General features: G+C 41.5%; 1 protein-coding gene across 1 annotated transcript in view; it reads left to right on the forward strand.

Annotated features, from left to right (window-relative positions):
- Nucleotides 1-13,170, forward strand: part of ttc38 (tetratricopeptide repeat domain 38) — a 20,015-nt gene continuing 6,845 nt past the window's right edge. Inside the window, exons 1-10 of the mRNA XM_021601720.2 lie at nucleotides 1-152; nucleotides 677-754; nucleotides 3,463-3,544; nucleotides 4,149-4,323; nucleotides 7,449-7,622; nucleotides 9,562-9,637; nucleotides 9,880-9,999; nucleotides 10,416-10,475; nucleotides 10,660-10,698; nucleotides 12,978-13,059. Coding sequence (XP_021457395.2) covers nucleotides 123-152; nucleotides 677-754; nucleotides 3,463-3,544; nucleotides 4,149-4,323; nucleotides 7,449-7,622; nucleotides 9,562-9,637; nucleotides 9,880-9,999; nucleotides 10,416-10,475; nucleotides 10,660-10,698; nucleotides 12,978-13,059 — 916 coding nt within the window. The 5' untranslated portion in view covers nucleotides 1-122. The remainder of the gene's footprint in view (nucleotides 153-676; nucleotides 755-3,462; nucleotides 3,545-4,148; nucleotides 4,324-7,448; nucleotides 7,623-9,561; nucleotides 9,638-9,879; nucleotides 10,000-10,415; nucleotides 10,476-10,659; nucleotides 10,699-12,977; nucleotides 13,060-13,170) is intronic.

The raw sequence follows: 13,170 nt of genomic DNA on the forward strand, positions 1-13,170 counted from the left end.
GGTTGAAATGTCCACTCCGGTATTTGTGTGTATCTCCTCAGTACAAAGGGCGGGTGTGTGCAGTCGAAACGGAAAAGTTTTTAGTCGCGCAAGGAAAAAGAAGACCGCCGCAGTTAGCAGAAATGATTGCGTCTAGTTTCAGGGATTGTCAGGTAAATTAACCAATTACCAGAGCTGCGTGTTATGTATTGGATTGCATATTATGATTGTTTAAATTCAATAGGCTATGATATCGGGAAAGTAGAAAATAGGCTACATCCCACAGGTTGTTTCCTTCCATTAAGCTACTGCGCTGTTGATTGGCCATGCCAAGTTTCAGATAGAGGTTAACTGTTTTATTTACAATGGATAAATTACATTTTACATTATTGTCCTGTCTTTTGTCGTTAACATCAATGTGCATGACGGCAAGCTGCATAGGCTACTGTAACTTTTGTAGGCTACATTTGTATCGCGATAAACGATTTTCTATTGCAGTAGCCTAGGCAGTGAAGGTGTCTGTCGTCAATAAAAAAAAAATGAGTTTCATGAACTGATGAAGTCAGACTTTGGCCGAGGGACAATTTCCTCCACACACTAAAATCCCGCTTGATAACAAAAGTATCCTAAGGCAAACCGATTAGTTTCCTCTCAAGGGACGTAAGGTTAGTGTGATAACCGTTTTCTATTTCCTTAGGCTTGGAGGGCAGAGGGTCTACCATTGTCCACATCCAGCAATGAGGCCTGCAAAATGTATGATGCTATACTCACACAGGTAGTCATTTTATTAGCTCTGTCTACACACAAACACACACATATTTGTTTTACTATCTTTGTGGGGACCAAACAATTGATTCCCATGAAAAATCCTATTTTCCCTAAACCTAATTGTAGCCCAGCGGCGGTTGGTGTCATTTTAAGATTAGGGAGGATAGCCTTATTTCTATTACAGCATATTGGATTATATTGGATATTCCATTCACCCAGCTCTATGTAACAATCAATAGGTTTATGCTACTACATGATACTTGAATTTGCCCTATACCCATCATAAGGTAGCTACAACCTAGCCTACAAATGAATGTTTATAAAGTAAAGGTTGAGACAAATTGGAGTAATCAAGGTGACACATTCAATACCACCTTCATCTAGCTGATCTGGGGTGTAATCATTAGTCCAAACAGTTAACTAAAACGATAGTTTCTGTTGGACAAATTCAGGCAGGTCCATCTCCGTTTTGTTCCGTTTGCTTCAGTTTAATAAACGTTTTGGAATAAAAACACCCCCGATCATCCGCACACACAGATTACATTTTCGTAGCAGCCGCATGCAGCGTCATCACTTTGCTTCTTGTATAATTCCTTCTTGCATTTACACTCTCTCCTTTCACCTTTTCCCTTCACTTGTCACTTCAATGCACAACACAACAGCTGTCTGTCACCAGGTGAAAAACCTCTCTTAAGCCCAACCTTCATACCATAACTATCGTTCTCACCGTATTAGCTAACGTCATAGTCAACATAGCTACTAGAACGAACACGTTAGTAAACCCACAATCCAATCCATGTGTACTATCATGCAGTATAGCAATTACACCGGTGGGCCTCGTGGCAATAAATTAATAAAATAGAGTTTATCTTGACTTGGAAGAGATGCAGTGTTGGCTAGCCTTAGCTTGCTGGCTAACATGAATAGCATTCCTCTCTGTTTGAGTCAAGTTGTTGAGTTGGCTAAATTAGCTGCATTATTTAGCTACTTTAAGAAGGTGAAAGGTAAGATAAAATACAATGAAATATAGCTAGCTCCCGCTTTCTCACTCATCGCTGCTGCTTCTCAATTTAAGAAATTATTTTAACTGTTCAATTATTGTCTTTCTCTCTTTGTCATCTCACCACACGTTATGCACTTCAGTGCTAGATAGCTGTAGCTCATGCGTTCAGAACTAGATTCATTCTCTAAATCCTTTGATTGGATGAACATGTCAGTTCATGCTGCAAGAGCTCTGAAAGGTTGGTGGATGTCCTCCAGAAGTCGTCATAAGTACTGTGTAAGTCTATGGAAAGGGGTGAGAACCATGATCCTCCTAGGTTTTGTATTGAAGTCAATGGACCTAGAGGAGGATGGATAATAGCTGTCCTCCGGTTACACCATGGTGCTACCCTAGAGGGTTCTGTTGAGGCTGCTGTAGACTTTCATTGCAACTGTTTTAATCAGTTATTTGGTGACCTGAATATAATTACACTGAACAAAAATAGAAATGCAAGGTCAAATGCAGGTCAAGACACTGGTGGGAACGACAAGCACGCAGATGAGCTTCCCTGAGACCGTTTCTGACAGTTTGCACAGAAATTCTTCGGTTGTGCAAACCCACAGTTTCATCAGATGTCGGGGTGGCTGGTCTCCGATGATCCCGCAGGTGAAGAAGCCAGATGTGGAGGATTTGGGAAGGCGTGGTTACACGTGGTCTGCGTTTGTGAGTCCGGTTGGATAAACTGCCAAATTCTCTAAGATGATGTTAGAGGTGGCTTATGGTAGAGAAATTAACATGAAATTATCTGGCAACAGCTCTGGTGGACATTCCTGCATACTAATTTCACGCTCTCTCAAAACATGAGACATCTGTTGCAACTGCACATTTTAGAATGACCTTTTATTGTCCCAAGCACAAGTTGCACATGTGTAATGATAATGCTGTTTGATTAGCTTAGTGGTTAGAGCTTTGGGCCAGTAACCGAAAGGTTGCTAGATCGAAAACCCAAGCTGACAAGGTAAAAATCTGTTCTGCCCCTGAACAAGGCAGTTAACCCGCTGTTCCTAGGCCGTCATTGTAAATAAGAATTTGTTCTTAACTGACTTGCCTGGTTAAATAAAAATTACAATTATATGCCACACCTGTCAAGGGGATGGATAAATTTGAGAGAAATTAGCTTTTTTTTTGCATTTGGAACCTTTCTTGGGACTTTTATTATGAAACATTGGACCAACACTTTACTTTTGTTGCGTTTACATTTTTGTTAAGTATAGTTTTATCAACAAAAGTAGCCTCTCGTCACCTAACACTCACAATTTACTGACTTTGCTGATAGCTACTTTATTGAAGAAAATGTACTTCACTAGATGGGACAACCACACATCACAGTATCTTAAATGCACCAACTGTAAGTCGATCTGGATAAGACCGTCTGGTAAATGACTAAAATGTAAAAAGGATGACTTTTAATGTTTCACTTTACATTTTTCTGAAATTAGGATGGTCCTCCCTTCCCTCCTCTAAGGAGCCTACACTGTTGTAACCTTGAATCTAACCCCTAAGCCTAAAATGGCCTTTTTCCTTGTGGACAAAAAAAAGTAACAATGGTCATTGTGTATAATTGCTGACATAAACCTTACAACTTACCGGAGAGAGACATATGTTCCTTTTTGTGATCTGAACACATTCTGTTAAATTTTTTGGGGGTTTTGTGCGTCCATCTTAAATCCCAGTATGTAACCTGGCGCAATGATGAGAACCTTGGAGGAGTCGAGGGATGCATGTCTGCAGTCAAGTCAGCTGACCCTGACTTTGGTATGTAAGAACATAGTGAGACTTCTGGTAATCAATTTTTCCTCATAAAAAGATAGCATTGTATGGGTGTTAAACCCTTAGTAGGCCTGCACAGAATCCTATTCAGCCTATAAAGATACATTATTAACAAGCACTCGAAAGAGGTTACTGGAGCATTAAGGCTATAGCAATGACACTCACTAGGCTACATTCAGGACTTCAGTCTAAATACAGTACAACATTGTAACATTGAGGATTAAGCTAACATTGAAGTGTAGTACAGTGCTGTGAGCGTCCCAGTCTGAAATCAACCCTAGCCTTACGTCAGGACACTTCTCATAGATCTGAACGGAGCGGATGGGTGTAACCAATCTGGTGGAAATTCTACCTTCCTTTCAGATGACGAGGTGGAGCCATGGCCATATTATTTTACATCCATACAATTCTTTCAGATCATTGAGAAGTGTCTAGGATTGGAGCTATGAGGTTGAATTCCAACTATCCGATGTTAACTCTGAGGGTCTACATTCATCACGACTACTGTAGCTTTTGAGAGAATAGTGAATGAGTATCTAGGGGTTGACTAGGCCTTCAGACTTACCAAAAGTGTCCCTGTGCCCTGTAGTGATGGGTCATGTGATCAGCACGGGGATGGAGCTGGTGGGGACAGGGAGTTCGGTTCTTCTGAACGAGCGCCTGGCCAGCGCGGTGAAGAGGACTGTAGAGCTCGGCCAGATCCAGCAGGACATTACCACCAGGGAGAGGCTGCACGTCAGGGCCATGGAGCACTTCTCCAAGGGGTGAGAACCAGGGAACCACTGGAGATCTGAGAGCGATCTGGGTCTGTAGCCACAAAACATCTCAGAGAAAGTCCTAGGAATCCTGTTAACCTATTTTAAAACGACAACAAACACACAGCTAACGGTAGGTTTTTAGGATGATGGTAGTACACTGCCCAGACAAACTCTAAGCCAGGAGTAAAATCAACTCATAAGTTTCTCAGCTGGTCATCCCGACAGTTTGAGTTACCGCAAAGGAAAGCTGGTGATGACGCTCTGACTTTGTTGCAAAATGATGGGGAATATCCAATCGCTGTACGGCATCGCCATCTGTGAACTCTATAGATAATGTACTTCAGACAACCACGGTGAATGTGACTGTACATCAAATGTTGCAATGGTAAAAAGTTTGATCTAATTGTCACCTGGCACGATCACTTTGCCTTCTCTTAATTATTGCCTAATATGTTGGCCTGCATAACCAATTCTGATGGTTGTTAAAAGCAGATTTTGGACAATATTACCTTCAACACACTTGTCACTCCCGTTTAACATCTCCAAATTGCTTTGGTACAGTAGGGGTGTATTTATTAAAGAAACTGTTTACCGTTTTAAGAACTAAACGGAACGAAGCGGGGAGGGCCCAACCTGAGTTGGTCCAATAGAAACTCTTGTTTGCATTTTCCATTTGGAGTGACTGGTTTCTGTTGCAAGACGTTTTGCAAATCGGCATAATGATTACACTTGCCGATAATGTTGCATACAACGTTAACATAAGCCCTAGATGACTTCAATTGCCCAACTTATAGGCATACCCAATGTAGACATCTTTTTTTTAACAACGTGATGTTGTGCTCCAAAAGGATAACTTGAAATAACATGATGTAGCTAATTAAATAATAAAAAAGCAAAACATGTTTATTAGCTTAGTGGTTATAAGTATTCAGGTATATATAATTGTGTAATAGGCCTCATGTGAAATCATAGTCGGAAGTGCAAGATGTACAGTACCTGTCAAAAGTTTGGACACCTACCCATTCAAGGGTTTTCCTTTACATTCTACATGGTAGAATAATAGTGAAGACATCAAAACTATGAAATAACACATGGAATCATGTAGTAACCAAAAATGTGTTAAACAAATCTAAATCGATGACTGCCAAGAGTGTGCAAAGCTTTCTCTCAACCAGCTTCATGAGTTAGTCACCTGGAATGCATTTCAATAACAGGAGTGCCTAGTTAAAAGTTCATTTGTATAATGTCTTTCCTTCTTAATGCGTTTGTGCCAATCAGTTGTGTTGTACGGGTGGTATACAGAATATAACCCTATTTGGTGCAAGAACAGCTCAAATAAGCAAGGAGAAAAGACAGTCCATTATTCCTTTAAAACATGGTCAGTCAATGCGGAAAATTTCAGTAACTTTTTAAGTTTCTTCAAGTGCAGTTGCAAAAGCCATCAAGCGCTATGATGAAACTGTCTCTCATGAGGACCGCCACAGGAAAGGACGACCCAGAGTTACTTCTGCTGCAGAGGATAAGTTCACTGGAGTTACCTGCCTCAGAAATTGCAGCCCAAATAAATGCTTCAGAGTTCAAGTAACCGACTGATCTCAACATCAATTGTTCAGGGGTAACTACGTAAATCAGGCCTTCATGTTAGAATTACTGCAAAGAAACCACTACTAAAGGACACCAATAATAAGAAGAGACTTGCCTGGGCCAAGAAACACGAGCAATGGACATTAGACCGGTGGAAATCTGTCCTTTGGTTTGATGAGTCCAAATTTGAGATTTTTGGTTCCAACCGCCGTGTCTTTTTGAGACGCAGAGTAGGTGAACGGATGATCTCCGCATGTGTGGTTCCCACTGTGAAGCATAGTGTGGGGGTGCTTTGCTGGTGACACTGAGTGATTTTATTTAGAATTTAAGGCACACTAAACCAGCATGGCCACCTCAGCGATACGTCATCCCATCTGGTTTGTGCATCATTTCATTTTCAACAGGAAAAGTGAGTGATGGAGTGCTGCATCAGATGACCTGGCCTCCACAATCACCCAACCTCAACCCAATTGAGGTGGTTTGGGATGAGTTGAACAACGGAAGGAAAAGCAGTCAACAAGTGCTCAGCATATGGGGGAACTCCTTCGAGATTGTTGGAAAAGCATTCCAGTTGAAGCTAGTTGAGAATGCCTCGTGTGTGCAAAGCTGTCAAGGAAAAGGTTGGCTACTTTGAAGAATCTAAAATATTAATTATATTTTGATTTACACTTATTTTGTTGGTTACATGATTCCAAATGTGTCATTTCATTAGTTTTGATTTCTTCACTATTATTCCACAATGTAGAAAATAGTAAAAATAAAGAAAAACCCTTGGAGTAGGTGTGTCCAAACTTTTGATTGGTACTGTAGGTCTAAGTTAATTATGGATTGATCATATAGAAGTATCAAAACCATTATTTTAAGAACTCCAAAGAATTTGCATGTGATGGAGGAACCACTGACTCGCTGCATTTTTTCTTTTATCAAGACACCTGCTAGTAACACTTAACTGGTTAGGATAGCTCATGTGGTCTCCTAAATATCTGACTAGTGTGACGCTGATGACGAAAGAAGCTTCATGCATAGATTTCTACCCGTAAGAGTAAAATGTCTCTATCCTCCCATCTTCTACTCGGAGACGCTTAGTGGATACGGGCCCTGATTTACTTTATTAATCCCAGGGGACAATAGAACTGTACTAGCACTGATTATTGAGGTCCACATTTTGGACAGCAGAAGAGATTCCACAAGCGAAAACAAAACCACATCTGTTCGGCTCGTCTTGTGTAATAGCCTTGGAACAGGGTCAAAGGAATACCCTGGAGAATTGAGGTCACCTAGCAAAACAGACCATTCACACACCAGTATCTTTGTTTTTACCAGGCGACTCAGCCTTATGACTTGGTCACATGCTTCTAAAAACAGTTCCTTCCTTAAGTCTACAAATACATCTAAGCTATAGAGAAATAATATGAATCTCCAAGAGCACAATCTAAAACCAAGGTAACATCTCTCATTTGATCTGATGTTGATTTGCTTTCATTGCGTTCCTGTTGTTTTAATGTGACTTAAGACAATAGAGAATAACTACTGTCTGTCCCCTGTAGGAATTTCCCTAAGGCGTGTGATGTTTGGGAGGAGATCCTGGTGGAACACCCTACTGACCTGCTCGCCCTGAAGTTTGCCCACGACAGCTTCTTCTACCTAGGGGCCCAGATCCAGATGAGAGACTCTGTGGCCCGGGTGCTGCCTCACTGGAAGCCCCACATGCCTCTCTATAGGTAGGTGCTGCCTCACTGAAAGCCCCACATGCCTCTATATATTATAAGAGAGGCATATCTGCCCCCCCCCCCTCTATAGGTAGTCATTACACAATTGCACATGGGTCTTTTTTTTACTCTGAGGATATGCAATTATTAGCTGTACCAAGGGGGTCTTATCTGATTGTCAGGGCATTGTGATAGGTTCATGGCATTTACACTGAACAAAAATATAAATGCAACTTGTAAAGTGTTGGTTTCATGAGCTGAAATAAAATATCCCAGAAATGTTGCATATGCACAAAAAGCTTATTTCTCTGATTTTGTGCACAAATTTGTTTCCATCCATGTTAGTGAGCATTTCTCATTTGCCAAGATATTCCTTGCCTGTCAGGTGGATGGAATATCAAACATCTGATTTTAAATAGCATGCTCATTACACAGGTGCACCTTGTGCTGGTGACAAAAGTCCAGTCAAAAATGTGCAGTTTTGGGGGACTGTGTAACTGGCATGCTGACTGCAGAAATGCACACCAGAGCTGTTGCCAGAGAATTTAATGTAACTCGTTCTACCATAAGCTGCCTCTAACATCGTATTACAGAATTTGGCAGTATTCCCAACTGTCCTCACAACCACAGACCACATGTAACCACGCCAGCCCAGGACCTCCACGTTCTGCTTCTTCACCTGCGGGATCATCTGCGATCAGCCAACGGGACAGCTGATGAAACTGTGGGTTTGCACAACCAAAGAATTTCTGCACAAAAACTGTCAGAAACCGTGTCAGGGAAACTCATCTGCTTGCTCGTCATCCTCACCAATGTCTTGACCTGACTGCAGTTTAGCGTCGTAACCGACTTCAGTGGGCAAATGCTCACCTTCTATGGCCACTGGCTCGCTGGTGAAGTGTGCTCTTCATGGATGAATCCCAGTTTCAAATGTACCGGACAGATGGCAGTATGGTGTCGTGTGATTGAGCGGTTTGCTGATGTGAACAGAGTGCCCCATGGTGGCAGTGGGGTTATGGTATCGGCAGGCATAAGCATATTTGAATTCACAGAGATATCATGATGAGATCCTGAGGCCCATTGTCGTGCCGTTCATCCGCTGACATCATGTTTCAGCACGATAATGCACGGCCCCATGACGCAAGAATTGGTACATAATTCCTGGAAGCTGAAAATGGTGGTTCTTTCATGGCCTGCATACTCACCAGACATGTCACCCATTGAGCATGTGTGGGATGCTCTGGATCAACGTGTTCCAGTTTCCATTAACTTCACACAGTCATTGAAGGGAGTGGGACAACATTCCACAGGCCACAATCAACAACCTAATCAACTCTGTGCGAAGGAGATGTCGTGTAGCTTTTAAGGTATCAGACCAACAGATGCGTCTCTATATTCCCAGTCATGTGAAGGTCATAGATTAGGGCCTAATGAATTCATTTCAGTTGACTGATTTCCTTATATATGTATTTATTTTTTTCAAGTACTGAGACGCAAGGTGTCAGTCAGATATAGCCTTGGTAATACTGTATTTTTCATATCATGTGAACTCTTGAGGGCCATTCTTGTTAAATAACTCATAGTATTTCATCATAGGCTCCCTCTCGGCTAGACAGTAATTGCCTCTGTGTATAAGTGTTTACTGTGATCAACAATCACCGCTGGCAGTCAGACCATGAGTCCCAACAGTCGATTTCAAATCGAAGGATCCCATTTTAAAACTTTTTTTTTTAAAATAAAAAAACAGAAACCTTCTTTACATAAGTATTCAGACCCTTTTCTATGAGTCTTTTCTTTTTTCCCCGAAAACAAATGGATGGCTATTTATTATAGGGCGTTATAATTCATCCTTAAATGCACTACACGAATATTGACCTAGCTAGCTTGCCTCGGGTCTGCTATTGCTGTAGCACTGCTTTAATACTTGTACTTCCTTTGCCTTTTCCTGCAGCTACCTAAAGGGCTTATATTCCTTTGGACTTCTGGAGACTCATTTTTATGACCAGGCTGAGAAAATAGCTAAAGAGGTAAGATGTTTCTGGCGGTGTCAATTTGCCATGGAAATGATTTGGAGCTGTAAATCATTAATTCTGTCGTCATGCAACGATGACCTCCGCTGGTTAAATTGTCCAACCTTGATGGCAATCAAACCACATTCAGAAGATGTCTATTACTGTGCAGACGTTTCTGTTGCGTAGGCAATCGACTAGACTGACCAATGTGCTACCATGAGGTAGTTCAATCTACAATCTTCTCCACTAACCCCCAGGGTCTGGCTCTAACCCCGGAGGATGCCTGGTGTGTCCACTCTGTAGCCCACGTCTACGAGATGAAGGCTGAGGTGGAAAAGGGCCTCAAGTTCATGGAGAGCACAGAGAAAGACTGGGCGGTGGGTTTTCATCACGAGTCCATCTGCTGCATGTTGTGTCATTCAACACCTCAATATGGCCTGGTACCAGATCTGTTTGTGCTGACTTGCCAGCTCCTTGAAAAAAAATAAAAATCACCTTTTTTATTTAACTAGGCAAGTCAGTTAAGAACAAATCCATTATTTACAATGAAGGCCTACTGAGGAACAGTGGGTTAACTGCCCTTTTCAGTAGCAGAACGCCAGATTTTTACCTTGTCATCTCGGAGATTCAATCCAGCTACCTTTCAGTTACTGGCCCAACGCTCTAACCACTAGGCCACCTGCCGCCCCAACTCCTATAGTCATTTTCATGCCAATGCATACAGCTCTGGCACCAGGCTAGGCTTCAACTATCTGTGTAAATACGTAATTAACTTTGACGTTTTCATTTGCAGGGATGTGACATGCTAGCCTGTCACAACTACTGGCATTGGGCCCTATACTTCATCGAAAAGGTACAGATTGTAATGAGATACTCCAATCGCAATTTATATTTGTTGTACCTTTCCGTGGGTTCTCTGAAGTGTGAAGTTGATTACAGTTGGACATGTTTGTATTAGTGTGTATTATCTGTGTAATTAACTTTAAGACTCATACTTGTTTTTCAATTTGGATTTGTTTGTGTTTTCTCCCCCGCAGGGAGATTATGATGCAGCTCTGAACATATTTGACAGCCAGGTTAGTGCTCTCAATAAGTTCTCATCAAGACTAATTTGGCCTCGCAGATGGCGTACCAAAGGCCTTCCAAGAATCCTACTGTAGCCGCACTTACTGTATGGGAGCAGAGTAAAAGCTATATGGTGTGGTTATGTTGTGCTGCAGACTGGGGGTCAATGTGTGTCATTCCGGTCTAAAGTCAAAAATATAAGTTAAATCGTTTTTTGTTCACAACATGATAGCGGTGTGTTATTTTTATGGGCAAAGAGTAAATCCAAAGCGAATGGGGGGAAAATCAGTGCCGTAACTAAGGTTGCTGCAGGGAGTTTCAGACCTCACTAAAACTCCAATGTTCCAATATCTAGTGGAAAGCCTTCCCAGAAGAGGGGAGGATGTACTTACTTTTGGGTGGGTGGGACACAACTACTCATTCCAGGGTCTTTATTTTTACTATTTTCTACATTGGCAAATAATATTGACGACATCAAAACTATGAAATAACAAATATGGAATCATGTAGTAGTCCTGTTGAAAAACAAATGATAGTACCACTAAGTGCAAACCAGATTGGATGTCGTAGAGCTGCAGAATGCTGTGGTAGCCATGCTGGTTAAGTGTGCCTTGAATTCTAAATAAATCACAGACAGTGTCCCTAGTAAAGCACCATCACACCTTCATGGTGGGAACCACATATGCGGACATCATCCGTTCACCTACTCTGCATCTCACAAAGACACGGCGGTTGGAACCAAAAATCTAAAATGTGGAGGACAGAGACCGGTGGAAATAATGTCCATTGCTCGTATTTCTTGGCAAAAGCAAGTCTCCTTTTAGTAGTGGTTTCTTTGCAGCAATTGGACCGTGAAGGCCTGACTCATGCAGTCTCCTCTGAACAGTTGATGTTGATGTGTCCGTTACTTGAACTCTGAAGCATTTATTTGGCCTGCAATTTCTGAGGCTGGTAACTCTAATGAACTTAATCTCTGCAGCAGAGGTAAATTTGGCTCTTCCTTTCTTGTGGCGGTCCTCATGAGAGCCAGTTTCAGCATAGTGCTTGATGGTTTTTGCGACTGCACTTGAAGAAACGTTCAAAGTTCTTTAAATGTTCCGTATTGACTGACCGATGGGCTGTTTCTCTTTGCTTATTTGTTCTTTCCATAACATGGACTTGGTCTTTTACCAAATAGGGCTATCTTCTGTATACTACCCCTACCTTGCCACAACACAAGTGATTGGCTCAAACGCATTCAGAAGTTAAGAAATTCCACAAATTAACTTTTAAGAGGGCACACCTGTTAATTGAAATGCATTCCAGGTGACTACCTCATGAAGCTGGTTGAGATAATGAGTGCAAAGCTGTCAAGGCAAAGGGTGGCTACTTTGAAGAATCTCAAATGTAAAATATATTTTGATTTGGTTAACACTTTTTATATATGTTTTTTCCCCTTACAACATGATTCCATATGTGTTATTTCATAGTCTACAGTGTAGAAAAAAGTACAAAATAAAGAAAAGCCCTTGAATGATTAGGTGTGTCCAAACTATTGACTGTGTGTTATATATTCTGTTATTTTTATTAGAAAACATGTGTCCTCGTATGTAGTTACGGCCCTGGAAAATATGAACAGTAAAGCTACATTGTGTCTCTGGAATATATGCTGTAATTTTATAATATGCTAAATAAACTGGGTGGTTCGAGAGCTGAATGCTGATTGGCTGACAGCCGTGGTATATCAGACCGTATAGTTTTACTGCTTTAATTACATTGGTAACCAGTTTATAATAGCAATAAGGCACCTCGGGGGTTTGTGGTATATGGCCAATCCAAGCCCTCCGTGTTGCGTCGTGCATAAGAACAGCCATATACCACACCCCCTCCTGCCTTATTGCTTAAATACAGCAGTCAAGTCTGCCCTTATTATTTTATTGGTACATTGGGAATGGAACTACTGTATCAATTCTAGAAAGTAAAGCAAGTATGAGGTGGTAGGGTAGCCTAGTGGTTAAAGTGTTGGACTAGTAAACGAAAGGTTGCAAGTTCAAATCCCCGAGCTGACAAGGTACAACAAATCTGTCGTTCTGCCCCTGAACAGGCAGTTAACCCACTGTTCCTAGGCCGTTATTGAAAATAAGAATTTGTTCTTAACTTACTTGCCTAGTTAAATAAAGGTAAAATAAAAATGAGCAAATTGATATTCCCTTGTTGGAGAGGCATTTAAACACATAGTTACCCATACGGCTGAAGTCACAGGTTGTGACATACGGCTGTGTACTGAACAGAAGTGACTGTTTCCCCTCAGGTGTCTTGGCGCGGTAGGGCTTCAGGGGCCATGCTGGACACTGTGGACGCCTGCTCTCTACTCTACAGACTGGAGATGGAGGGTTAGACATGTTTACTGTTACGTGCACTCAATGTGTATCTAGTGTCTAGTCAGGTGTGTGTGTGTCTTATCGATAGGCTTGTGTTCAATGTTTGTGTGTCTTTTGATTTAC

Source organism: Oncorhynchus mykiss, chromosome 1, assembly GCF_013265735.2.
Source record: "Oncorhynchus mykiss isolate Arlee chromosome 1, USDA_OmykA_1.1, whole genome shotgun sequence".
Lineage (NCBI taxonomy): Eukaryota > Metazoa > Chordata > Actinopteri > Salmoniformes > Salmonidae > Oncorhynchus > Oncorhynchus mykiss.